The 26,059-nt window shown below is 45.7% G+C and overlaps 2 protein-coding genes across 5 annotated transcripts in view; one reads left to right on the top strand and one right to left on the bottom strand.

Moving 5' to 3' along the window:
- The window catches only part of IQCK (IQ motif containing K), a 258,834-nt gene that overhangs the window by 33,447 nt on the left and 199,328 nt on the right, over window positions 1-26,059 (bottom strand). For 2 of the 3 annotated variants that reach the window (XR_005585556.1, XR_005585557.1), the window contains 2 exons: window positions 21,913-21,980; window positions 16,185-16,320 (listed from right to left, as the gene is read on the bottom strand). Coding sequence is in view for 1 of the 3 variants with exons in the window: in XM_039491965.1 (XP_039347899.1) it covers window positions 21,935-21,980 (46 nt within the window). In the remaining 2 variants the exon portion in view is untranslated. Of the gene's footprint in view, window positions 1-16,062; window positions 16,321-21,912; window positions 21,981-26,059 lie in introns of those variants that run through there. The other variant, XM_039491965.1, reaches the window with a different exon arrangement.
- Window positions 1,908-24,336, top strand: GPR139 (G protein-coupled receptor 139). 2 transcript variants are annotated; one of them, XM_039491964.1, is made up of 2 exons: window positions 1,908-2,142; window positions 23,402-24,336. In XM_039491964.1, the coding sequence occupies exons 1-2, from the start codon at window positions 2,022-2,024 to the stop codon at window positions 24,334-24,336; spliced, it is 1,056 nt and encodes a 351-aa protein (XP_039347898.1). In that variant the 5' UTR covers window positions 1,908-2,021. The 2 variants fall into 2 exon arrangements, 1 of the variants encoding a protein (XP_039347898.1); XR_005585555.1 differs by lacking the exon at window positions 23,402-24,336 and adding an exon at window positions 11,381-11,610 and having other exon boundaries at window positions 2,012-2,142.

Here is a 26,059-nt window from a genome sequence, read left to right as displayed (position 1 = left end):
GTTACAATCTGATTCTGTGAGATGCTCAGCCTGTAGGACAAGCAATGCTTCTGAATGGTCTTTCAGGCCCAGAACTCTCAAAGCACAGGCTTAATTTTTTCCATCTGAGTAGTCCTATCAGCTTCAACAGGGTCAGGAATATTCACATGCTTAATATTGAGCATGTCCTTAGGCCTGATCCAATGCCTGTTGAAATCTATGGACTTCTTTCCATTGACTTTGATGGGCAGTAGGTTGAGCCCTAAATGCTCTGGTGGATCAAGGCCTCATTCTCTGCATGAAAAAAGAATGCCATGCAATCAGGTAACCATCTTACTTAACCTCTAGCTCCATAAATGCCCCAGTATACCATCATCTGATCTACTCACATATAGCCATACCTAGCTTTTCCACAATGCATTGAACTCCACCTAGCTTATCTATTAAAAATATGGCTAAATGCTTTCCTAATTAAACATACCATGTACTATTCATTGTCCTGTATATAGAGAAAGCCAAGTGTGGTATCAACTGAGCACACAATATAAGGGGATTGGTACAGTTAATTTTTCAAGTGCTTGGGATGAGCTCCACTTTGCTCTTCCACATGTGTTATGTGGCATATCCCTAACTCACAGGAGTAAATTACTTATTCCATCTCTGCCGACCTATGTAGTCCATATTCCAGCAGTGTGGGGACAGTGCTGACACTATAATTAATATTGAGTCGGTGTTTCCATTTTACAAGAGTAAACCCTGATTTTTTGCATTTATCACCTCATCCAAAGCCTGTTTCAATTCATAACTCAGGGTTGCGACTTAACAGACAGGCAGAGCAGTAGTAAATCCTGTTCCCCCCCCCTCCCCTTTCTTTAAATGTAATTGACTTGTTTGGCAAGTTTGAAAACAAAAGCCTCCCCCTTTCATGCCCCCTCCTTTGGCAATCTGTTCCCCTTTAGGAAGGCCAAGCTGGGGTCTCTTTCACATGCTGTTGGCTTTTGGAGAAGAGCTCTCCAGGATGAGTGGCAGAATATTCTCACGCCAGGACCGTGCTTCTGGGTCCAACAACTGACCCAATCTGGTGGCCTTCAAACCATAGTGCAAATAATCACGCCAGTTTAATTGAGCTTTTAGAGTCCAATCCTGCTGCCAGTGAAGTCAATGGCAGAACTCCACTGACTTCAATGGCCGCTGGCTCAGGTCCGGCTCAGCTCCTCCAAGTATTCAGGCGCCTGACTCCCCTAAGAGAGCTGGTCCTTGGTCACTAGTGCTGGGGGGAGACTCCGCTACACCGGGATGACACAACGGCTTTGTGCGGATTTAATGTAACCCCACCAGGACGCTGCCTGATGCCCAAACCCCATTACCCCGCAGCAGAGCGCAGCAGCAGGGCCAGTGTCTGGAGCGGGTCCCCCTGCCAGCGGAAGGGGGGGGGCTCCCTGCGGGAAAGCGGCGCTGTTTCACCAGCCTGCCCTACGGGGAAAGCAGCGGCCGGGCACCCCCACGATACCCTCCCTGCAGGCTGAGCCATGCCTCCCTCTAGGGCCCGCCGCCAGCCCCCTGCCGCCGAGCTGCAGGCAGGCGGCTCCCGGTGCGAGAGCAGCGAGCGGGGGCTATTGTTCGCTTTTGTTTGAAGTGGGGGGGGGGGCTGGTGCACGCCCAGCCCCGGCCCTAGGAGGGCGGGGACCCGGCCCGGGGCCGCACAGTCAGGGGACGGGGAGGCAGGCGCCAAGCGGCACTTGCAATGCACCCCCGGCGCTGTGCACGTGAACCCGGGCTGGCGAGCAGCAGCCTTGCAGCAGTGCCGCCGCCGCCCCCCCCGCTCGCTGCATTGCTGGGAGCAGCCATGTGTGCGCACCATGTGCTGCAGGCGGCCGGGCGCGCTTGCTCCCGATGACAATCCCGGGCGCAGCAGGTGCGGGAGCGCGGGGGAGCCCGCGGGGGCGCGGAAGAGACACAGTCGCTGATGCTGGGCGAGAGGAGGCTGAGCATCGCTGCCCCTCCATGTGCTGACGGACCAGCTGCAGGAGAAGGACAACTCAATGGAGTACAATCACATCCACGTCCACAACGGCTCCCTCCTGGCTCACCACAAGTATGGCTGTGGCTTGGGATACGTACCTGTCATATACTACAGCTTGCTGCTCTGCCTCGGGCTACCAGGTGAGTGCCTCCCTCTGCCCGGCTCTCCAGCGACACCCCAAAGGCCCCGCCTGGCCCCAGAGGATCGCCCTTAAGAGATGAGCTTTGCCTCGATATATTTTAAAAGCAGAGCCGCGACCTTTTGTTTAGGAGCAATCAACTTCTCCTGACATCTCAACTCAACCAGCAAGTGGAGAAAGTTTTTAGTCTTTAAGGAAAGACTCCGAGGGATGGAGCGGAATTATTCTGTCTCCAAATCATTTTAGAATAAAAAGCAAACACTCTTGGAGCCACTTACGCTGGAGGACAGTTGTGGGAGAGGGGGGCGAGTGTTGCATGTGCATATAGTTATAGGTCAACGGTTAGAAAAAGACTCAACCAAAATCAAGTCCCGTTTGCTGTGTATGTTCACTGAGATCCTTTTTTTTTTTTAATGACATGTCTAAGGTCCAGCTACTGCACAGAACTCCAAGAAAATTCTGATGTTAAGAGACTTTGGTTGTTTGCAATACAGGAGTACTTTCTTATTGGCTCACTTTCATTGATACAGTAAAACGGTACATATTCTCACAGATAAATGTGTGTGTAGAGGAGCAAGGCATTGTTGTGCTGTGACTACATTTATATTAAGGACAGGAATCTTTACAGATCCAAATCTACAAGACAATAATTCTTCTTTTGGGTGGTATTTCTGGTTAGTTGCTTGTTTTACATCATTAGGCAAACCTCTCTGTCTAGACAAATAACAGTCTCTTCCTAACATTGTTGCTAAAACTTTAGAAAAACTCCAGGCATTATCTTTAAAAAAAGAGGTAGTGAATTTCTAATTAAAGTTAAATGTTGTAGTATGTGATGGATGTGGAACTTTTAATTTTTAAATACATGGGAAGCTTGTTTTATTAAATTATGTGGATTAACATGAGATTTCTTATGAAATACTTATTAGGACATGTATTTTACACGTATAGGTAATGTTTTTTCTCTTCTCTTTAATGAAGGGTCTGTCTTCTTCTCTTTAATGAGTGGGGAGATGGAGGGGTTAGAAAACAGTTCCAGTTGCTTATAATGCACCTGTACAAGTGCTCTCTGGTTCAGAACCTGACTTACATCATCTCAGTTCTTAATCAAGTTTCCAAAATAATTAATTTGGCCATTTCAAGTAAAATGGTATTGAGGACTGGACGGTTCAGGAGATTGGCACTGAGACATGAAGTCATGTACCTGTATGTTGCCTGTCCACGTGAGGAGTAATCAAAAATTGTTACTGTCAGATTGCTGCTGGCTTATCTCAGACCAGCTCCCAGTGGACAAGGGTAGCTTTAGGAACAAGGTATCTCAGATTCCACGTGAGCAAGGAACTGTGACTCCACAGGATTCCACTGCAGAAAATAGCTGGTCAGCTAGAAAACCAGCATGCTCCAGGAGCCCATCCCTATAGCCTGGGTAGCAGGTTAAAGAATCTAGTCAGACCCACATAACCCACTGCTCCAGGGGTCTGATCCCTCACCCACTGAAGTCAATGGCAGTACTCCACTGATTTCCTATGAGTGCAAGTGTGAGCATCAAAAGCTCATCCCAAGAATATACGCCAGAGGCTGGCTAGCCAGAAAACAAGTTCTCCCACAGAAAAAGGGGAAAGATGAGACAAGTGACAACAGGAGAAGGGAAAGAGAGGAGGGGCTCCTTGTTAACCAGGAAAGGTAGAACAGTCTGCCTCTAGAGTGTCAGTATACCTGGAGCCTGCACTGCCATTAGACAGCACAAAACCCACCTCTGCCACAATTGATTCGGATTGGTATGTTTGTCCCAGCACAGGACAAGCACTGAGTAAGCTGTGGAGACTGAACTTTCTCACTCCTAGAAGTGGTCACGTCAGGTCAACACTCAGACATCTTGGTAGGGAATACAGTCCATGCTATACCAGTTCTATGGCTAAACAAAGGGCTTCAGTATCCAAGACTGCACTACATCCAGAGAAAACCCATGGTTTAAAAACTATTTTAAAATGTCTTTAATAATGATTCCTCTTGACAAGCAAGAATAGAGGGAAATGTTAGAACATTTTTTTTTCCAAGATGAATCAATATTTTTGATAATGCAATATATAGTTATATACATACACGGGTGTATTTAAAACATCTTGTAAATGGCAAGCAGCACTGATAAGATGTTAACTGATTTCTAAATGCTTTTTTTCACTTTAGCGGCTTTTGTTTAGAAAATTATTCTTAAAGCCATTAGTTCATAAAAAATTTTGAATCACACAGTGAGAGCCCTGGGTCTGAACAGTGGCTACAGTACATATGAAATTGGTACCCAGCACATGAATTGATATTCAGTGTGCCTTTTTTTCTCCTCTATAATTAAATTTTGATGCCTGGCAAATTGTTAAGAGAACTGGAAAGTTAAGTCCTGTATTTAGCCACAAAGCATGTAAAGCACAGGCATGCCTCTCCAGTGTGCAGCCATGCTGTGCCTCAGCCCTGACTTGAAGGGACCCCACCAGCTGGGGAGAAAAGGTACAGTTTCCATGCTTGGCTTCTGGGCCATGCCAGTCATCAATGATGCCATTGTGGACTCTGATACTGACACCTGCCCAATAGGAAGTGACCAAGACCACCTTAAGAATATATGAGTAGTAGGTTATTAGGAAGCAATGAGGTGCTACGTCTACCTGAAATTGGGAAGATCCTTCATGCAGACACTAGGAAATCCATTAATGAATGTTCTGGCTATACTTACACAACTGCAGATGTATAATACATTCTAATTACGAACCTACCATGATCCACCCAGGAATGTACAGTTAGAGTTGGTGCATGACACAAATTAGCAAGGGTGATGTGAATTTTTCCTGGAACATACATCCATTTGGTTAGGAGAAATGGCACTGACAATAGTAAAAAAAAAAAAAAAACCAAAAAACAGCTTGATACTATGAGCCAAAATGATGCTGGATGTAACTCCAGTGAGTTCAGAGGAGTTGTATGAGGGATACATTTGGCTTACGTTATTCAGTGTATGTTATCTGAGGATAATACTGGCATTAACATCCAAGAGAACTGTACATATACGGCATGCTGAGTGCATAAGAAATTCATGGATTTCATTCTGGTATTGAAAACTGCTGCTTTTACAAAATATTGTAGGGGTATTTGAGTCTCCTTGTCTAAATGATAAAGACCCTGAGGTTCCCTGGATTGACCTAGTTCGTTTTTTTGTAATTCTGAGAACTTGAAAGAGAGGAAGATCTAGGTCCTGGCCTCACACACAGACATAGTGTCTGTGCAATACCTCGTTGAAATGCAAAAGGTTAACTCTTCGCCGCTGTTTTTAAAGGTGTGATAAAATCATTTTATTATTGTTTGGATTTTTTGTCCTACTATAAAAAGGAAATTTCTTCAACTCAATGGCTTTGCATGGAAGCTGCATTGTGCAACATGGATGCACACAGCGTGCAGTGAGGGTGCAAGAAGCCCTATTCCCTCACTTGTATGGGCCAGGCATAATTGCTGCCCCTGCTGTCAGGACAGCACAGGGATTGTTCCCTCCCTATCCTTCTAGAGGCATGGAGAGCACCAAAGAGGAAGGGAGAACAGGGACATGACCTCACCATACTGTCACTCCCTCCGATTGGCCTGTGGAGAGTAACTGGCACACTAAGAGGAATGAGCTATGGTGCACTCCCATAAAGAGGTATGGCAACAGATGTGCTGCTCCTGTATGCCAGAGAGCCGTCCCTCCTGGAGGTACCCCAATGCAGGGTGGTTCCACACCACCCAAATGCAGATTTTGTGCCTTAGAGGCACAGATGAGCCCTGAGGGAAGAGGAAACCTGTCTAAACATGAATGGCTGAAGGTTAAGTTATGCTTCCTGCAGTATACTTTTGTGGGCTATTCACTTGGAGATAGATGTTACAGATCCTCATTTGCACTAGGTAATATCTTCTCATGTGAGTAATTAGTCCCTGTGACAGGAGCAAGACTACAGAATCAGGCCCTTGAGCTAAAGAATGCAGCCTCTCAATGCAAAAAGAAAGAAAATGTGTGTCTGGTAAGAGCAGAGTGCACAAAGGCTGCTGGAAATGTAGGTATTTCAGTAGTTCAATGGCTAGAAAGTGCAGTGGTTTAAAGGGACAGTCCCCCTACAACGTTGTTGCCGTGGTTAGTGTTTTCTGTGGGTAAGGGGACGGTTTCTAGAGTTTCTCTTTGGTTGGCTGGTGGGTTTAGTGAGGGCTGCAGGGGTGGGGGCTAATGGAATTTTTTCTCGATTTGGTGTGAGAGCCTAAGAGGAGGTGAGGGAAGCTAGAAAACATCAGTAGAGAAGAGGCGTCAGGTGTATGGGGCAGAAAGGAGAGGGAAGAATTGCTTTGAATCAGTCAAAATTGGGGCTGATGGGTGAAGAAACAAAGAACAACCAAGCTACCAAACTAGTCTCTTCTCTAGTAAGAGAGCTAGACAAGGCAGCTGCAACTAAAGACACCTGATATGCCAAATGCCCCCAGAACATTGCTAGGAGAGTCAGGCACAAATCAGCACTATCTCTTGAGGCTGTTTGGCGATGACTCCAATTTCTGCTTCATTGGAGAGTACAGCAACAGCATGGTAGGGTTAGATGCAATCACCTATTCCTATTGGTCGTATACAGGACCACAGCTAGAGTGGAGAAGGCAGCAGCAACAGCATTCCTCTTATCTATGTGTAAGCTTTCCCCTTCTCCAGTGGTAGAGTGTGATTTGGAGTGTATGCTGCAATTGCTACTCTCGTTTACACTGAGAATGTGAGCAAAATTTGGCCCTGTTATGTGCAAGATATCCAATAACACCACTGAGCTCCAGAATGTACCATTGCTTACATTGAGTAGCTACTAGGGATAGACTGTGCTAAGTTTCAATTACCTTCTCTAAGTAGAGCACATCTGTTAAAGGTACCTTCAAAGGACCTGTCCAGCAGTGTTACAGCATCCTGGGACAAAGAGCAGGGTTATGCAGACTCCCATGGAAATGGCCATCCTGGACTGGCTGCTTTCCGAAACGAAGTCTGCACATTCATTTCTCCAGCTCTACATGCTTTTTGGGTTCACTGCTCAAACAATATACATGGATTAGACTGCAAAATGGGGCCTAACTCAGGAAGCGGTTTTGGACATGCTTTGCAGATGGAGCGATTCCAAAATGGGGAACCTGTAGTGAGATGCTTTGACTTTGGTGCATAAGAGACACGGTGAGCTAAGGATGTTCCACGTTTTTAGAGTGACAGACTGAAGTGGTATGCCATTATTATTCATCCTTCCGATACACACAATGCACTAAGCTCAATGTCCATGCACAAAGAGCAGCCAGTATCCCTGTCTGGAAGCACCTATAATCTAATAAAACTAGCAACAGCTGAAGGATCGGGGAAAAGGATACAATACATTAAAAAAATTAAACGCACGCAAATCAGCTACGGCCACCACCCAATAGCCCATCCATTATCGGTTGGCTGATTTCTAGGAGGAATTTGAAGGAGGAGAGGGGAACAGTCGGACAGGTCAGTTCAGATCTATGCAGAGGGGGCTGCATGAAAGAGGGAACAGAGGTGATTGTGGGAGGAGAAATCGGGTAGTTTGTCAAGGCTGTACATCATCAAATATCATACTCTCCTAAGGGCCATTGCACCGGCCACAGTGACCACAGTTGATAGTGTTAAATGAGGTGTTGTGTAGTGAAGTTCCCAGATAGGGCTCAATCCTTCAAATCCACAAATCTCTGGGGCAGCGCCAGGTATGGTCAGGGCATGCACCCTTGTGTGTGTCGATGGAGAGTTTGAGAGCATGGTGTGCTGGGGTATGTTGGCCCATCCTGGCAACCTGGCCAAAGAACATGCAATGCTGCTTTTAAATATAATGCATGAGTGAAGGAAGGCCAGATCTTTGTGAGACTGTGACATTTCGCACAAAGTCAACCCACTTTGTGCTCAGGATTTGGTGTTGACAGTGCATATGGAATGCCTTGAGCTGCTGCAAGTTTGCCTGTAAGCGGGTCCAGGTTTCTGACCCATATAGCAATACAAGTAGTACCCAGGTTTGATAGATTCTGACCTTTAGTCTCAGGATAAAGATGTTTTTGCGTCCGTAAGCGAAACATAGACTTCATGCAGGAGGCAGCAAGACCTATTTGTCAGAGAACATCTGGGTTGCTGCAACCGTTTGAAGTCTGCTTGCAGTCAAGGCTACTGGCATTGGCCAAGTAGAGAAGGGAAGGGATGGTGTAGGAGGGGTGCACACATCACAAAGGGAAGAGCTGTCCAGGGGCCTGAAGATGAGCACAAGAAATCTTATGATGTGGTGTTTAAAAAAAAAAAAAAAGAGGAAGGGAGGGATCTTAACTAGTATAATGAGAGGCAAATCAGGCCCAATGATTTCAATGGGAGTTGAGGGCACCTAGCACCTGGAGGGATCAAGCTCAATGTCTTTATAGCGTAGCCTTCCTTGCAATACACTTCTGGAATGGAGAGAGGAGACTTGGACTGGTGTCGTTTTTTACCTACCTAAATGCTAAAGGGTGCGACACAGTTAGCATGACAGGCAGCATAGTGCCCATGGCGTGGGCGGGGGGAGGGCACACAAGGAGGTTGTCGTTTTGTCCGTGTCATTCACATGGAATACACAGTAAATACTGAAGTGAGCAGTGGGTAGATGTCTGTTTAGCATAGTCCTTAAAAAGTGTGTTTGAACCATGAGGACAAATTTGCCCCATCCATTCTGGATTCTCTGCATCTGGTAAATTAAATCCTCTTCAGACACAGAAAATCTCAGAGAACAGCCAATGAGAACTGTTTGCTGGCCACTAGAAGTATGAGGGACACGCAAACTCCATTGCATGTTATTCAGCAATCACCACATAGTATTCCTGTTTCCAGGCAACTGAGTAAAGTGCATTGGATCCTTTTGTATCTTATAGACCGGGGGTGGGCAAACTTTTTGGCCTGAAGGCCACATAGGGGTTCTGAAACTGTATGGGGGGCCAGGTAGGGGAGGCTGTGCCTTCCCAAACAGCCTGGTCCCCGCCCCCATCTGCCCCCTCCCACTTCCTGCCCCCTGACTGCCCCCCTCAGAACCTCTGACCCATCCAACCCCTGCTCCTTGTCCCCTGACCGCCCCCTCCCGGGACCCCCTGTCCAACTGCCCCCTGCTCCCTGTCCGCTGACTGCCCCCCTGTCTCTTATCCAACCCCCCTGCTCCCTGCCCCCTTACCATGCCGCTCAGAGCACCATGACTGGCAGCCACGCTGCCTGGCCAGAGCCAGCCACACTGCCCAGCAGGAGCTCGCAGCCCCGCTGCCCAGAGCGCTGGCGGCACGGGGGAAGCGGGGGAGGGGCCGGGGGTTAGCCTCCCCTGCTGGGAGCTCAAAGGCCGGGCAGGACGTTCCCGTGGGCCACATCTGGCCCCCAGGCCATAGTTTGCCCACCTCTGTTATAGACTCATAGATTTTAAGGTGAGAAGGGACCATCGTGATCATCTAGTCTAGGGGTTCTCAAACTTCATTGCACCATGACCCCGTCTGACAACAAAAATTACTGCAGAACCCTAGGAGGAGGGACCAAAGCCTGAGCCCACCCGAGCCCCGCTGCTCTGGGGGTGGAAGGCAAAACCAAAGCCTGAGCCCCACCACCTCAAGGAGGGGGGCCAAAGCCCAAGGGCTTCATCCCTGGGCAGGGAGCTATAACCTAAGCCCCGATGCCCAGGGCTGAAGCTGAAGCCTGAGCCCCAGGTGGTGGGGCTCAGGCTTTGGGCCTGGGTGGTGAGGCTCGGGCTTCAGCTTTGGCTCCGGCTTCAAGCCAGTCTAACGCCAGCCCTGGTGGCTCCATTAAAATGGAGGCACGACCCACAGTTTGAGAACTGCTGATCTAGTCTGAACTCCTGCACATTGCAGGCCACAGAACCTTAGCAGTGTTTTCACACTGTATTCTTCAAATAGGCCCCTAACCTCTGGCTGAGTTAGTGAAGTCTTCAAATCCTGGCTTAAAGATTGCAAGTTACAGAGAATTCTGGAAGTGATCCATGCCCCATACTGCAAAGGAAGGCAAAAAAACTCTAGAGTCTCTGCCAATCTGACCCAATATGGTAATCAGTTAGACCCTCAGTATGTGGGCAAGACAGAAATCATATCAACGTAACTGCAAGACAGTAATACTACAGAAAGATTTGCAAATGCAAATATGGGAATGGATATATGCTGTGTTCCAAACTGGAAGAAAGAACTCAATTGAACCATTGTTCATTAAATGGAGTTCACACAATAAATGGGCACTAAATCCTCCAGCACCCATTTTAGTCAACGGGAATCTTTCCATTGACTTTAATGAGCACTGGATGGGGCCCAAAGCGTGTGTATGGCACCCTGTTTAAGCAGGGGCAGAGAGTTGATTTGGCAGCACTTGTGACTGATATGAGACTAAGACAGTAAGAGTAAGTGACTGATCCGGTAGCTTAGCCAACAAAGAGATGCTGAGAGATGTTATACTACATTAGGTAGGGCTAGTGCATAGAGACTGACAGAACTGCTGCATAAGCGCTTGAAATGAGTTACTTTAAATGGCAGAATGATTGTCTGTTTTTTAAAGAATGATGGATGCTGAGAAAAAAATAGATCCATAGCAATCATCCTGCACAAAAAAGGGTGACAGGAAGGAGTGTGTATTAGAGACCTTTAGTCTGCTCAATATGTCTGGGGAAGTGTCTGCTCAACTGTCCCCAGTTGGAATACAAGGTCACTGGAATGAAAGGCAGCATCCATGTTATTTCAGAAGGGACGTCATTGTGGATCAGTTGTAGTACAGTACAGAACACAACTGCAAATTTCGGGACATATGAAAAGAAGGGGTATTGTGTGGTTTTTTGCCAGGTCAAGGATTGAGTGGGAAGTAATGGTGTTTGTGCTGAGACAATGTGCAGTACATGGAAAGCTTAGCAGGCTGCAAAATACGAAGACGTGTGGAGGGGAAATTACTAAAATTTGTTTATCTGGGAAGAAACACTCGAGCAGAGGTTTTTCCTGGAAATGACAGTGGTACAAAATATAAAGCAGAGTCAATTTTCATGTTGAGCAGGCAAATATTTGCAGAGCCCCCAGGTGCTGTTCTAGGAGCGGAGGATCTTTGAAAAACATTAGGTATCCTTATCACACAGTCCTGCTATCCTCTCCTCCTCCCCCCGCCCATCTACCGCTCAGCTTTTTAATGCTCCCTCTCCTCTTTTCTTTCCGCTCGCCTCAAGAAAATAGGGGGCGTGACTCAGCAGAACTAAGTCAGCAGGAGCATGTCCTTCACAACATAAATCAGAACAACTTACCCAATGCAAAAGAAACAGAACAGGAAGATTCCCCAACCTGGAGTTCACCCTGCATTCAGCACCTGGCACAAAGCCCCTCCCTACCCACAGTCATTTTCTCCGGCAAGAGAAGGGGAAAGTGAAGCTGGAGTTAACCCCTTGTCTACTGGGGACCCTGCAGTGTCCCTGCCCTCTATCATAGTCTCCTTCCCCTGAATCAGTACATGAATAAAACAGTCAAATGTCCAAATTCAGGGTGTGCTGTGTCTGCCTCTCTAATGGTGACCTGGATGGAGGGGACTGTAGATAGAGCATCTTTAGGACAGCACCATATCATTTTCATTAATCCCATCCGGCTACGTCCTACTCTGCTTATAGAGCAGGTGGGACTGTTCAGAGGAGTCAGTAGAGAACAAAGCAGAAGCCATGCTGCAAGCCTGGGACTAGCAATATTTAGGGAGACCCAAAGGAGTCACACATCTATGTTAGCATCAAGCAGGGGCCTCTAAAATAAAGTGTTATTTATAGTTTGCTTCACCAGAATTGTTCAGCACTGCATGGGGCCCGCCTAACACACCTGAGCCCCTCAGATAACACCTGTTTAACTTCTTCTCCCTCCTTGGTAAAAGACAACTCAATCTGGTAACTAAGGGTATGTTTCCTTTAGAGGGGTGGGGATTTTTTAAAAAACTTGAGTTCCACTCTAATTAATTAATTGATTGCCAATTAATTTGCGGGAGCTAACATGTTTGGACTTGCAAGTGGTGAGACTCCACAAATGTTTGTTTTAGTACAAATGATTGTGGAGTATCCAGACTAAATTTTCAAAAGGGTCTAATGATTTTGTGTCTCAATTTTGACTGCTCAGCTTGAGACACCTTAAGGGCAGCTCGATCTCCAGACTAGCACCAAGAACCCACCCTTTAAGTCACCTCAAATTGGGCAGCCAAAATTTGAGGCATCTAGAATCACTTTTGAAAATTTAGGTCTGCCTTTGCCCAAAGTGACTTGTCCAAATATTTTGAACCAAAAACTAAAACCCTTGTATATTCTTGGCACTATTTTGTTAAGCATTCTTTGTCTTCATTTAATACAGGTTTCCATTAGGGAACCATACCACTCTGGTAGGAAGACAGCAGCCCAGATCTTGAGAAGCTGAGTTTGGGAATTTTTTACACTCCCCCCATACACTTGTTTACATGCCTTAAAGTGCTCCCTGCCATTGTTCCCCAAAGCACTTCTGCATTGCAGTTATAACTGAAGAAGTGGTGTATCACCATCCAGTCTATTTCGGTTTTGATCAGAGACCATAAAAATGCATGAGGACAGTACACCTATGAGGCTCATTTCCTTCCACTTTTGTGTGCTTGCTTTTAAGATACATTAAAACCCAGCTCATTAAAATAATGGACACAAATATAATTTGCGAGGTATTGGTGAGGTGCATAACGAGGAAGGTGCTTATTGTTACAGATTTAAAAATAAATATTCTTAACCTCTGCCCTCCCCAATACCTAAAAGTGTTTCTGAAACCTGCTTTGAGCTTTTTCAGTGTGGTCAACTGTAATAATGGGACTGATCCTCTGAGGTGCTGAGCACCTCCCTGAGTACTAATGTGCCCTCAATTGCAACTGAAGTCATTGGGCCAGATTCTCCTCTCACTTACTCCAGTGTAAATCAGAAGTAATGCCACTGAAGTCGATGGAGCTGCAGTAGCATAAAACCGATGCAAGTGAGAAGCGAATCAGGCTTCAGTGGGAGCGGAGGGCACATAGGATCGTGTAGGACCAGTACCCGTGTTATTACAGTGCAGCCTTCTTCACAATACTGCCAGTAGGTGAGGGAAGGAGATGGAGACTTAGGGTACGTCCATACTACCCGCCCGGGTCGGCGGGTAGCGATTGACTTCTCGGAGTTCGATATATCGCGTCTCATCTAGACGCGATATATCGAACTCCGAACGCGCTCCCATCGACTCCGGAACTCCACCACCGCGAACGGCGGTGGCGGAGTCGATGGGGGAGCCGCGGACTTCGATCCCGCGGCGTCTGGACGGGTAAGTAGTTCGAACTAAGGTAGTTCGAGTTCAGCTACGCTATTCGCGTAGCTGAACTTGCGTACCTTAGTTCAAACCCGCCCCCAGTGTAGACCAGGCCTTAGGTGTAGTGTTTTATCTCCTTGTCTATCATGGGCAGTGGGTGAAACTTCCCCTGGGGGAGGCAAGCTCCTTTTCCTGCTTCTTCCACCCACAGCCCCACTCACACTCCACCCTTGCTGTGCCCCAGGCCTTACCCCACCCACCGCTGACTTGCCACTTACCTTTTCACACACACACACACAAGATCCGCCCCCCTCTGCTCACCTCCTCCCCCGCCTACCTGCTGCTTGCCTCCTCACCCCCGCCAGACCCTTTCCTCTCCTGCCACAAGACCCCCACCACCACCTGCTGTGCAGCTGGCTCGCCTCCTCACCCTGCTGCTGTCTCCCCCTCCCTCCATGACACCCTCTCCGCTTTTCACCTTAAAGCATTAATAACATTCCCCAAGGGAACTGAACAGGCTCAATTGTCAGATAGATTCTCCTCTGCATGGCCAGGAGTTCGGTGTATGGTGTATTCAGAGAGACGAAAAGCCAGGCTACCTGCGCCAACCTGAAGCCTAATTTCTCCTTTTGAGAAGGTGCTTGTCAGTGACAGTCTGCATTTAGGCAGTAGTTTAGTCACCTTTCTTATACAGAATTCCCTGCCAGACTCATTTACTTAAACTGGATTTAAATAAAATGACTAGATCAAGAAATAAACTCACTGGCTATGTCAGCTCCTCCTTGAGCCAGGTTAGCAGTTACTTCTTCTGGGTACAGAGAATAATGGAGGGATCGTCATTTGGAAACTGTTTTTAACCCCAATAACACATTTTCCTACAATATAAAAGCCAGCTGAATGTGGCCAAAGGCTTCCTGGACATTGGCAAATACCTGTTAAATGGCTTCATTACCACTTCAATGGCTCTTTAACAGTTTCAGTGATCTCTGCAAGGCTTTTTCACTGTGTAAAGTTTGGTTATGTCTATACTACTGCGTTAAGTCAACCTATGCTACTACGCAACGCCAGCTACGTGAATAACATAGCTGGAGTCAACATACCTTAGGTCAAGTTACCAAGGAGTCTACACCACGGGGGGTCGACTTACCTTACTCTTCTCGTGGTGGGTAGAGTACAGACCTGCTAAATCGACTGCTGGTGGATCGATCTCAGAGCGTCGATCCCGGCTGCAGTGTAGACCTGCCCTTACTCATGGATCACCTCCGCTTGCCTCCTCATGTCTGCCACTGACTCCCCACTCGCATTCTCTCTCTCTCACACACACACACACCGCAGGGAGTGGGGAGTGAGGAGAGACCTGGCTGGCAGCTGCGGGGACCTCCAAGGGGGAATGGGGATTGGGGAGAGGAGAGGAGAGGAGGAAGATTCACCCCAGGCACCAGCAGCAAGTTCTGGGAGCCTCGGGTCAGGGTCAGAGCATGGAGGGGAAGAGGCGGGAGTGGGGGGGCACCACAGCCCAGGTGTCGGGCGGCAGGGACAGCTGTGCCTATTATATCCACTGCCCATGCTGTCTATTATAACATACACATAAAAAGATGCACTCACACTGTATACATGAACACATCTATAGAGGTACGGACGTACACACGCGGGCCTAGATTCTGAGTGGCTCCTGTGCATTCCTTGCACTTCCTGTGCTCTGTGGATCCCATGGACAGGGAGGAGGCAAGGATGGAGCAGAACATTCACCCTGCATGCACAAAGAGCAGCCTTGGAGAGATTGTGCCTGCCTGAGTACAGCCTTAAGGTGCTGCTCCCCACTGCCCCCTGCTTAGGGCCATGGCATAAAAAGCCACAATCCAGCCCACAACAGATCAGGTGCGTTAACACAGGGGCCTAAAACGCCTCAGACGGATGAGAATTAAGATATGGTAAGTGTGAGGAAAATAAGGCCTGTATTATATCACACACACCTTCCTTCAGTACAGTGTATTAGTCCTAGAGTTGTACCATTAGGTCTGCTCCATCAGTCAGGCTACAAAAATCCTAGTCCAGCAGCCTAGGAAAACCCAAAGGCCCATGTTGTGCAAGTGAAATGAATTACTCGCTGTCTGCCAGACAAATTACCGTATAGACCTGCACTTAAAAACCCTGGGTGCGCTGACTGGCTGACTAGGCTGAAAATAAATACTGGCCAGTGGCCCTCAACACAGTTACCTTGTAAATGCCCTTGAGGAGCTGAAGAAATGGATCATTTGCTCACAAAACCTTCTATTTTGTTAAAATCTCTCTCTGGTTCTGACCAGCCAGTAACATCCAGTACTACACTTTGGGAAGGGTACAGAATACATAGTGCTCTTCACCAGAGCAAGGTGCAATGGCTAATCAGTACCATGTACCAGGAAAAGGAGGCGGAAGGCCAGTTTTCATTGTCAGACACAAGTCTGAGGCATTGATCAATCAGCGCACCCAGGATTTTTTAAGTGCATGTCTTCAGTCACTAATTCAGTTTCACCTACATAGAGTGGAGTTTGGAGTGACCTGAGCAACTGAATAATAGGGTAGTATTTTCCCCAGGCAGCCTAGTAAGTCTTTTCTATTTCCAGTTTCATTTTCACCCTCCAATCCGAGGGGATGGTCAGTCAACGACCCAGGATTTTTAAGGATGAATCACATTAGAGCCTTTTCTTGAGGAGCCCTACCACATACAATTATACCGTAGCCTTTGTGCTGCCCTGCTTCTCCTTCAGCGTCGACCTTCTTCACATCCTCCCTGCAGTTCTGCTCTGGACTTTGCCATCTCCCGCTATTGCTTGCGCTGCAGAATGACTCTTTGCCATTGTGCCTGGTGAGAGATGAGAGACACAGAGAAATGGTTTCACTTGATTTGTCTTTCCCCGCAGGGATGCGTGGGTGAGCACGTCCCATTCTTTGGTTCCCAGACAATATGACAATAAATATATCAGCCTTTTAAATCACTTCTCACAGGTATCCTCTGAGGAAAAGGAAGGAAGATGCGCTATATCAGTTGCAGCCTTAAAGTATCACATGAGTGGGTCACCTGGCAAGCCCTGTTTAACAAAGCTCTTCACCACAAACCACCATATTGAGAGACAAGGGCAAATTTTGCTCCCCTAAGCAGGCATAAGTTCACTGAAGTTGCTACCACTTATATTAGGTTGGAATTGGGCCCATATTGCTTTAGGACAGATCATCATTTACACTGTAGCACTGAATTTATAGAAAATATTGGGGCTACCTTATCTTCTTTGATAAATTCGATCCAAGTTGTTCTTGGAAATGTAAATTAAACAAAAATTCTAGCCTGCTACAGTAGGCACTATTAATAAATGAATGTTTACCACAATACACCTCTACCTCAATATAACGTGACCCGATATAACACGAATTCAGATATAACGTGGTAAAGCAGTGCTCTGGGGGGCGAGGCTACGCACTCCGGTGGATCAAAGCAAGTTCGATATAACGTGGTTTCACCTATAACGCGGTAAGATTTTTTGGCTCCCAAGGACAGCGTTATATCCAGGTAGAGGTGTATTTATTTTTCAAAATGGCTTCTCCTTTATAGTCAATAGCAAAAGTCACCCCTTGGCAATGGTTATGACACAGTCACCACTGAGATCTCCATACCAGTGGTTTTCAACCTTTTTTCATTTGTGGACCACAACAAATTTTGAATGGAAGTGCAGATCCCTTTAGAAATCTTAGACATAATCTGTAGACCCCCAGGGGGTCTGCAGACCACAGGTTGAAAACCAGTGTCCGTACAAAGTAGAAGATAAAAGCTATGGTAATCTCAAATGTGGTAAATGTTGCCATTTGATTCTGTACTGGCAATCACACTAACATTTAACTACTGAGAACGGTAAATGTCTAGTTTTTAATGTCTACTGTTTTACAATACATCATCTAGCCCTATCAAGTATCTTTGTTCCTCGTTGTATATTTTCTAGTACTTTGAATTTAAATATTCAGGATTTCTTTTCATATATAAAGGGCCTGTCAATATAGTGAAAGGAAATCATTATTTGAAAAGTTAAAAAAATGCAATTACATTTAAAATTGTACAACAATATCTTCATGTGAAATGCAGGAAGTTGTAATATTTGACCTACAGGATAATTTTACACACACACACACACACTTTCTCTCTCTTTAGCGACAATCTTATTCAGTAAAAGGCATCCCTTATATAGGGTTGCCAACTTTCTACTCGCACAATACCAAACACCCTTGCCCTGCCCCTTCTCCAAGGCCCCCACCGCTCACTCCATCCCCCTCCCTCTGTCGCTCTCTCTCCCCACCCTCACTCACTCGCTCATTTCACCAGAGTGGCTCAGGGGGTTGGGATGTGGGAAGGGGTGTGGGCTGCAGCTGGGGGTATGGACTCTGGGGTGGGGCCAGAAATGAGGAGTTCAGGGTGCAGGAGGAGGCTCTGGGCTGAAGCAGTAGGTTGGGATGCAAGAGGGGTGAGGGTTCTGGGCTGGGGGTGTGGGTTCCGGGGTGGTCCAGAAATTAGGGGTTCGGAGTGCGGGAGGGGGGCTCTGGGCTGAGGCAAGGGGTTGGGGTGCGGGGGGTGTGAGGGCTCAGCTGAGGGTGCAGACTCTGGAGTGGGGCTGGGGATGGGGTTGGGGGTGTAGGAAGGTGCTCTGGGCTGGGATCAAGGTGTTGGGGCGCAGGAGGGGTCACGGGTCTGGACGGTGCTTACCTCAGGCAGCTCCCGGAAGCAGCAGCATGTCCTCCCTCTGGCTCCTAAGTGGAGGTGTGGCCAGGCGGCTCTGCACACTGCTCCTTCCGCAGGCGCCACCCCTGCAGTTCCCATTGGCCACTGTTCCAAGCCAATAGGAGCTGTAGAGCCAGCACTTGGGGTCCCTTTTTGGCTGGGCGTTCCAGTCAAAAACCGGACACCTGTCAACCTTACTCTTATATGACCTTATGAATTGTTTGTCACCCAGTAAGCAACAGCCATAGTAACTTTATTTAGCTAGTTTATGATACTGAACTACCAAACCACACAGTGGCATAACCCTGCTATCCACCTAAAATATAAAGGAAATTTCACTGCATGCAGAGTCTGTTTGTTATGTACAGAATATATTCCTCAAAAGTAACGATTGTTTCTGTTTCCTGCTTAGAGACACTCAACTGCTATTCTTTAAGCTCACAAGCTGTGATAATAGGCAATTGAAGTATTTCTATAATTCCCCCATAAAGACAGATAATATTTGAGGTATGACTATAATCCACAAAAGCAAGGAAACTAAAGGATATATTGAGCCTTTCAGGCACAGACAACGCTTGGGGAAGGTACAGAAAGCGCTCCAGGAGACAAGGTGCCTGACAAACACCCTCATCACCCAGAACCCTGGGGGAGTGGGAGGGAGGATGAGCACTGCACAATCTTCTCCAAAGGTCCAGAATCTAACTGCTTGTGCACCTGACCAGATGTGCACTCCTCTACTCCCTCCATATCTGTCAAGGTCCCAGTGGTGCTAGCTTTGCACTGCACAATCCTTGTGCACTGAACTCCTTGGGCCCAGACCCTACCCTCTTTTGCACCCCAACAAGGACTGAACGCAATATTTGTTGCTGAAATTCTCTCCTAAACCTGCTGTGCTCAGGCTTTATAGGAAACACTTTAAGAAAGGATCACCTTTAACATGGTAAGCAGAGCTTGGAGGAGTTTTTATTTAGAGCTTGTTTACACCAATATTTAGTTAATGGCAACTGGGGTGTGGAACAGGAGTAGATCAAAATGCATCAAGGAACTGTTAGTGTGCAGCAGCAGGGTCCTCACAGACATTTAGTGATCAGCAGGCTAGTTTAGGGTAGATTTATACCTAGCTTGCAGAAAACTAAGTGTTCATGTAGACAATCCCTTGCTATAAAGTCCACGTGGGATTTAACACCAGAAGTAAAGGCAACCAAGGACCATCTCTCACTTCAGGCTTTTCCCTGACAGACGATCTTAGATGCCTAGAACCCCAAACACATAGGGCTGTAGAGGTCAATGCCAATGCTCTGAATTGCACATTGAAACACACAAAGTCAAGCAGACTTTGGAGGACAGATGAAATTGTCTCCTTGCATAAAGCCTGGCTGAGTAAGCAGGCAGCCATGTGCTGCCGTAGATGAGGTTTCTGAATGATGTTTGGGTGCAGCTCCCTAATGAGTGCACTGCATTATTCCAGTTTGGATAACTGCGGTGAACGGAACAGCTATGCAAGAAGGAACAAAGCTCTCCTGGACACTGTTGCTACCTGGATACTAGAGACCTATTGTTAGGGTAAGAGGCAGATAGATCCCCTCTATTGAAGGGGATACATTGAACAGTTGCTCCGCCCCAACCCACTAGTCTCATCTCTTGCAGCCTCCATCCTTGGGTCTCTGATAGATGTTAGGAAAGCCAAAGTCCTGCACTGCAGTGAGCAATGCCAGCCTAAACTCACATTTGTCACCCCCTAATCAACTCCCACAGCAGTGACCAAACCATTCCAAATCACTGGAAACACTATTTCACTAGGAGGGTGGTGAAGCACTGGAATGGGTTACCTAGGGAGGTGGTGGAATCTCCTTCTTTAGAGGTTTCTAAGGCCTGGCTTGACAAAGCCCTGGCTGGGATGATTTAGTTGGTGTTGGTCCTGCTTTGAGCAGGGGATTGGCCCTCCCGAGGTCTCTTCCAACGCTAATATTCTATGATTCTATGAATGATCTTATCCACAAGTAGCCAAAAAATGTCCACCAAGAAACATGCACCACAGTGTCTAAGTCAAGCCAACCTGAATTCACTCATGTGCTCACCACCCCTAACAGATCCAGCAATCAGGTCTCTGCACATGCTATCGTGGAGGATGAGTTTTTTTTAATCTTTATCACCACTAGAATGCATAAAAGTGACCTGTCAAGATACAGCAAAAAGAGCAGATATCTGGGAACCACCATGACAATTGCAGAGGGCAATATATTATTGTCATTATGGTATGGTCCACTGGCTGAACAGCATTCTCCCCAGTTTCACCATGTACTAGTCCTGGAGAGGGCTCAGGAATACCACAGAGAAGAATTCTACATTGCCAGGGAGATGGACAAAGTGACTACAAATGAATAAGTCTCATGAAGTCTCCTGTGCCTCTCTCCATACTGTACAGAGCAATGAAGGCTATTCCTGAACTCTCTGCTGAGGCATTATCATGCTGGCAGTTTTCTGCTGAACCTCAGTAATGGTGTTTATATCTGTTCTCACTAAGTAAATGATATTATTGTATTTCATATCACCCAGCCAGCAAAACCACTAATGTGATTCCAAGGAAAGTTTTTCCAATACAAGACACTGTAACCCTTGCAGAAAAATTGGATAGCACTTCCCTGTACTTTGTCAGATCAATTTTCTAATCCAGCTCAGAGGGCAAAGCTAGCTGGCACCTGGGTATACACCGGTACTGCTGGCCTTGGTGATGGAGGAGCACAGAGGCAGAAGCTGCCCGTAAATCCATTCAACTGTGGGGGCCTAGAACTAATCAACACCTCCCACAAAGCATTCAGGAGGAACAGATGGGCGGGGAGCAAGGTGAGGGAACCTGGAAGATGTGCATATCTAGCTTCATTGTTGAAGCTCTTATGAAATTCCCACCAGAACCTCTGGCAAGGGCAAATTGCCTCACAGACACAGCCTCCCTCACTGCAGCAGGCTACGGGTGACTCAAGTTTACAGTATTCTCAAAGGAGATGCATACACTGGGTATATTCAAGTTACAAGATGCCAGGCCATGAAACATGGCTGGCCAAATCCTACAGTAATTTCTCAGTCAGTCCTGAGTCCAGGATTTTCGTGGCTGTATGTTGTTCATTCTATCTCTGATTGCCATATAGCAGATCCTATTGAGAGACCAAGGTTTTCTTGAAAAACAAGGAAATGGAGCACTCTGCCTACCACAGCCCCCTGATGCTGCTCTAAATTGATATCAATGGAGTTACACTCATGTAAGATTGGTGTAACAGAGAAGGAGAGTCAGGCCTGATATAGTCCTTAATGACAGAAAAACTAATTTGAAAGAGAGTCTTAAAATAATATTCTGGGCAAGGTTCTACTTTACATTTCATATATACAGTTCTGACACCTTGATCATGTACTGTTTGGTTTAGCCATTCTACAAGAGTTTGCTTTGTTCCAGGATGTGATTTTAATCATTCTCTTGAATTTTGGTTAATTCCAGAATGGAGATGTTGATGGTGGTTACTCCTGTCATTCATTTGTGTGACCCTTTTCTCCAGTAGCTAAAAACCTGCTTTGAGAAAACAGGCTCGGGAAGCCTTCTAAAATCAAGAGTTGTTGTAATTGCCGAGTGATAGTTAAATAATATGCATTCTTGTTTCAGTTTTAGGACACCCGTACATGGGCATCATTACTTTTACTTACATAATTTCTGTTCTTTCTGATTTCAAGAAGTCCTCATAATTTTTCTTGATTTGCTTTGGGAGAGCAATCTGTAGAAGAGGGAGAGGTAATTACAGCACTTATGAAAATGTCAAACACAAATATTTGGCAAGCCATACTGTCAGTAAACCAAATCTCCATCTTTGTTTAAGCACTACTGTGGCCACTCTAGCCAATTTAATCAATCTTTGGATGGGACCAATCTAGCATACCTTACTCTGATGAAACTGCCAATGGTACCAATAGGAGTTTTGCCTGAGACAAGACTGCACAATTGGACCTAATGTAATGTGAGCTCTGTGATATGTTGGCAACTTAGTGCTGTGCTATTTTAGCAGCATGTAACCCTTCTTTTAGGCATAGATTGTGTGATGGGCATACTGGACAGTGGCCATGGGGCTGCAGGCAAAATCCCATCTGAGCCAAAGAGGAAGTGTACAGGATTTCTTTAGTGGTGTTGAGTCAAATCATACATAATTCAAAGAGTTTTACTCAAGTATAAAGGTTTAATTTGGACTTCATTTTTCCCCTTAATGGCTCAGGAATACTCCAGTAGCAGCAACAGATACAAGGCCTCACAGTCAGAGATGTATTCTTAAGGACTATCTCTGGCTAAGCAAGGAACTGTTTGGGGAGCAGATGGATCTGGTAGCATTAAGGTCGATATGGATCCTGAATGAAGAGCTAGAAAATCTATCATGATAGAAAAAGCCTGTGAAGTGCTGAGAGCCTCAGGCATGGTTCTGAGTACCTCACCCTGCTCAAGTGAGAACTGAAGGAACTCATTTCTCAGAAGACACTGAGCACTTCACAGGATTGAGCCCTAAAATGATCAAATTAAGATGACCTATCAAGGTCAGTTTGATTTCCAATCCTTTACCCTAGGTTTCTCTCTCTCTCTCTCTCTCTCTCTCTCCTCTCTCTCTCACACACACACACACACACACAGTCCCTTTTATACCTTATTTTTTTCCTTTCTGTCACTGAAAAGGGAGAGGAAAAGGCTGGGGAAAAGAAAAGGAAATCAAAAGGGGGGAGGGGAACAAACTTGAAACCAAACCAAAAAAGGGGGTTTTTTTAGTACAAAAGAAAAACACACAACAAATTTTTGAAAAAAATTTATATTTTTCCACACCAAAATATATTTTTGTAAAAAAAGGGAGGGGGACAAATTTTTCATCAAAATTTTTTTTGAACAGAATATTTTTACCAACTCCAAACAGTTACTGCCTCTTCTAAACAGAACAGCTAAACCTGGCTAAACACAGTGGTACAGGGCTGGACTGAGTTGACAGGCTGACTAGACTGAATTAGGCACAGCCAACATAGGAGTTCACTCTTTGATTTCTTGAACTTTAATGAAGATAGTTCTGCTACAGCATGCCTGAAATGTAGCTACAGCTCAATCAAACATTGAAACAAGGCTAACTCTACCTCCTGTAAAACTAACTGAACTTTTCTGTCTCCACAGCAAACATCCTGACAGTCATTATCCTATCGCAGCTGGTGGTTCGCAGGCAGAAGTCCTCATACAACTATCTTTTAGCACTAGCTGCTGCTGACATACTGGTACTTTTTTTCATCGTCTTTGTTGACTTTTTGCTGGAGGACTTCATCTTGAATAAGCATATGCCTCAGATACTTGACAAAATAATTGAGGTATTGGAATTTTCTTCCATACATACGTCCATTTGGATTACGGTGCCATTAACAATTGATAGGTACATAGCAGTATGTCATCCGCTTAAATATCACACAGTCTCCTACCCAGCTCGTACTCGAAAAGTCATTGTGTGTGTTTATATCACCTGCTTTTTGACCAGCATCCCCTATTACTGGTGGCCCAATATTTGGATTGAAGACTACATAAGCACATCTATACATCATGTCCTTATCTGGATCCACTGTTTTACCGTTTATTTGGTACCGTGTTCCATTTTCTTCATTCTGAATTCAATCATTGTGTACAAGCTCAGACGAAAATGCAATTTCCGACTGAGAGGATATTCCACAGGGAAAACGACAGCCATTTTGTTTACTATAACTTCTATTTTTGCCATACTGTGGGCACCAAGAATAATCATGATACTGTATCACCTATATGTATCACCTTTAAACAACACTTGGTTGGTACATATTGTGTCGGATATTGCCAATATGCTGGCACTGTTGAACACTGCAATTAATTTCTTCCTCTACTGTTTCATTAGCAAGAGATTTCGCACAATGGCAGCTGCGACACTAAAGGCTTTCTTTAGGTGTCAGAAACAACCAGTTCAGTTCTATACAAACCATAACTTTTCAATAACTAGCAGCCCTTGGATTTCCCCTGCCAATTCTCACTGCATCAAAATGCTTGTTTACCAGTATGATAAAAATGGAAAACCTATAAAAATATCACCATGAAAGGAGGATTGTTAGTGTCTCTGGATGCATCTTCTTTTCAAGCGGTTACATCTCCAGAATGTAAACTGCTGACATGGCTATTTTTAAAAGTGGTCAGTTGATTTCATTTCCCTGACAGACTAAAGGCAGATCAGACTGTTAGCAGAGAATGGGAGTACTTCATTTTGGGAGTCGGAATGAGAAGGCAAAATGCCTCTTTCCTGTTACATAGCATTTTGAATATGCTTTGGAGTACGAGTCTTGATGTTCAATTACTATCATGTGTCCATGTGCAAGCATTGGTGCAGTACAGTTGTTGGGGGAAAAGCCACGCCGAAGGTGTTTAATTGCAACCATAAAAGAACTTCTGTGACCATCTAGTTGTCTTCACTATTGACAAAGTGAATGCTTTATGTACTGCGGAAGGTATCATTTGCACTGCGTGCACTTGCCTAAAACGATGTGTCATTTCTAACACGCAGTCCCTGCTATTGAGGACTTTCTGCAGTGAACAATCTGTAAGACATTTGAACTGTGACAAGCCCTTCCAGGCTCACTTGAACTCCAGGCTTGAACTCAAGGCTCAAGGATGGATATTTCACCTTTTATAGCCTTGGCATGAAAAGCAATCCTGCTAGCTGCCAATATTTATATGCTTTAAGTTGTTTTATCTAAAATAGAGGCCAGAGGGGAGGAGTTTGAAGGGAGGGGGAAAGAGGTTTCTTCAGCCAAGAACAAAAGTAGAATATTTCTCCAGTGACTTTAATTAGATTCTCCAAAGGCTCCTAAGTTTGTTATAAATGGGAGTCTCCCTGACATGCTAGGAGACTTAGTGAGCCTGGCTATGCGTTTAATGAGAAATATGGATACCACAACTCCCTTTGGAGCCAATGAAACTACTCAGCACCCCACATGACTGGGCCTTTAGAAATTATACATACAAAAATTAAATATTAGAACCTGTTTGGGCTATGCTAGCACAGATTTACCATTTAGTTGTTTAATAGTCAAAAATCTGCGTGTGGATTCAACATATTAAAGACTCCACAACAGTAAAAACAAAGACTACCCAAAATGCCTGGACAGTGAATTTTAAGGTACTTTAACTAGGATAAATATTTAAATTCTCTTCCTCCACACCCATAAGAAGCATATCAGCAACACTTCCTGAAGACACAGGAAGAAGACAGCTACATCAGGCTACTGAGACGCATTTCATTTGCTATTATCCCTCTTTGTTGTGGGTATGTGGTCTCACGAAGCATGCATCATAACACGTAAATTACTAGTGGAGCACTTAACACAGGCCTTAACAAAGAGTGTAAGATTATGTTTCCTTGCCTGGTAAACACAGGCACAGCTTTGTCAGTGAGCATAGGGGCTTCTCAATTGATAACTGCAAAAAAGAGAGACGCTCAGGGTTTGCAAGGTGTCAGTGTATGTGCCTCATTGTGAGCAGGAAGCTCACAAAAGACCCAATGCTGTGACATCCTGAGATCCTCCGAGAGGGGGAATAGAGGGCACTCAGCTCCTCCTAGAACTAGGCTCAATAAGAATCTGTAGTAAAGTGAGTGTAAAGTGGATGTATACAGCAACCAAATAAGAATGCACCGTGCACAGGCATCAATAGCACAAGGCGCATGAGAGATCAGGTGGGTGAGGTCATATATTTTATTGGACCAACATCTGTTGGTGAGAGAGACAAACTTTTGAGCACACAAGGTGCAAAGCAGTAAAGGATGAA

This window comes from Mauremys reevesii, linkage group 10, assembly GCF_016161935.1.
Source record: "Mauremys reevesii isolate NIE-2019 linkage group 10, ASM1616193v1, whole genome shotgun sequence".
NCBI lineage: Eukaryota > Metazoa > Chordata > Testudines > Geoemydidae > Mauremys > Mauremys reevesii.
This window is presented reverse-complemented; position numbering and strand designations above follow the sequence as displayed.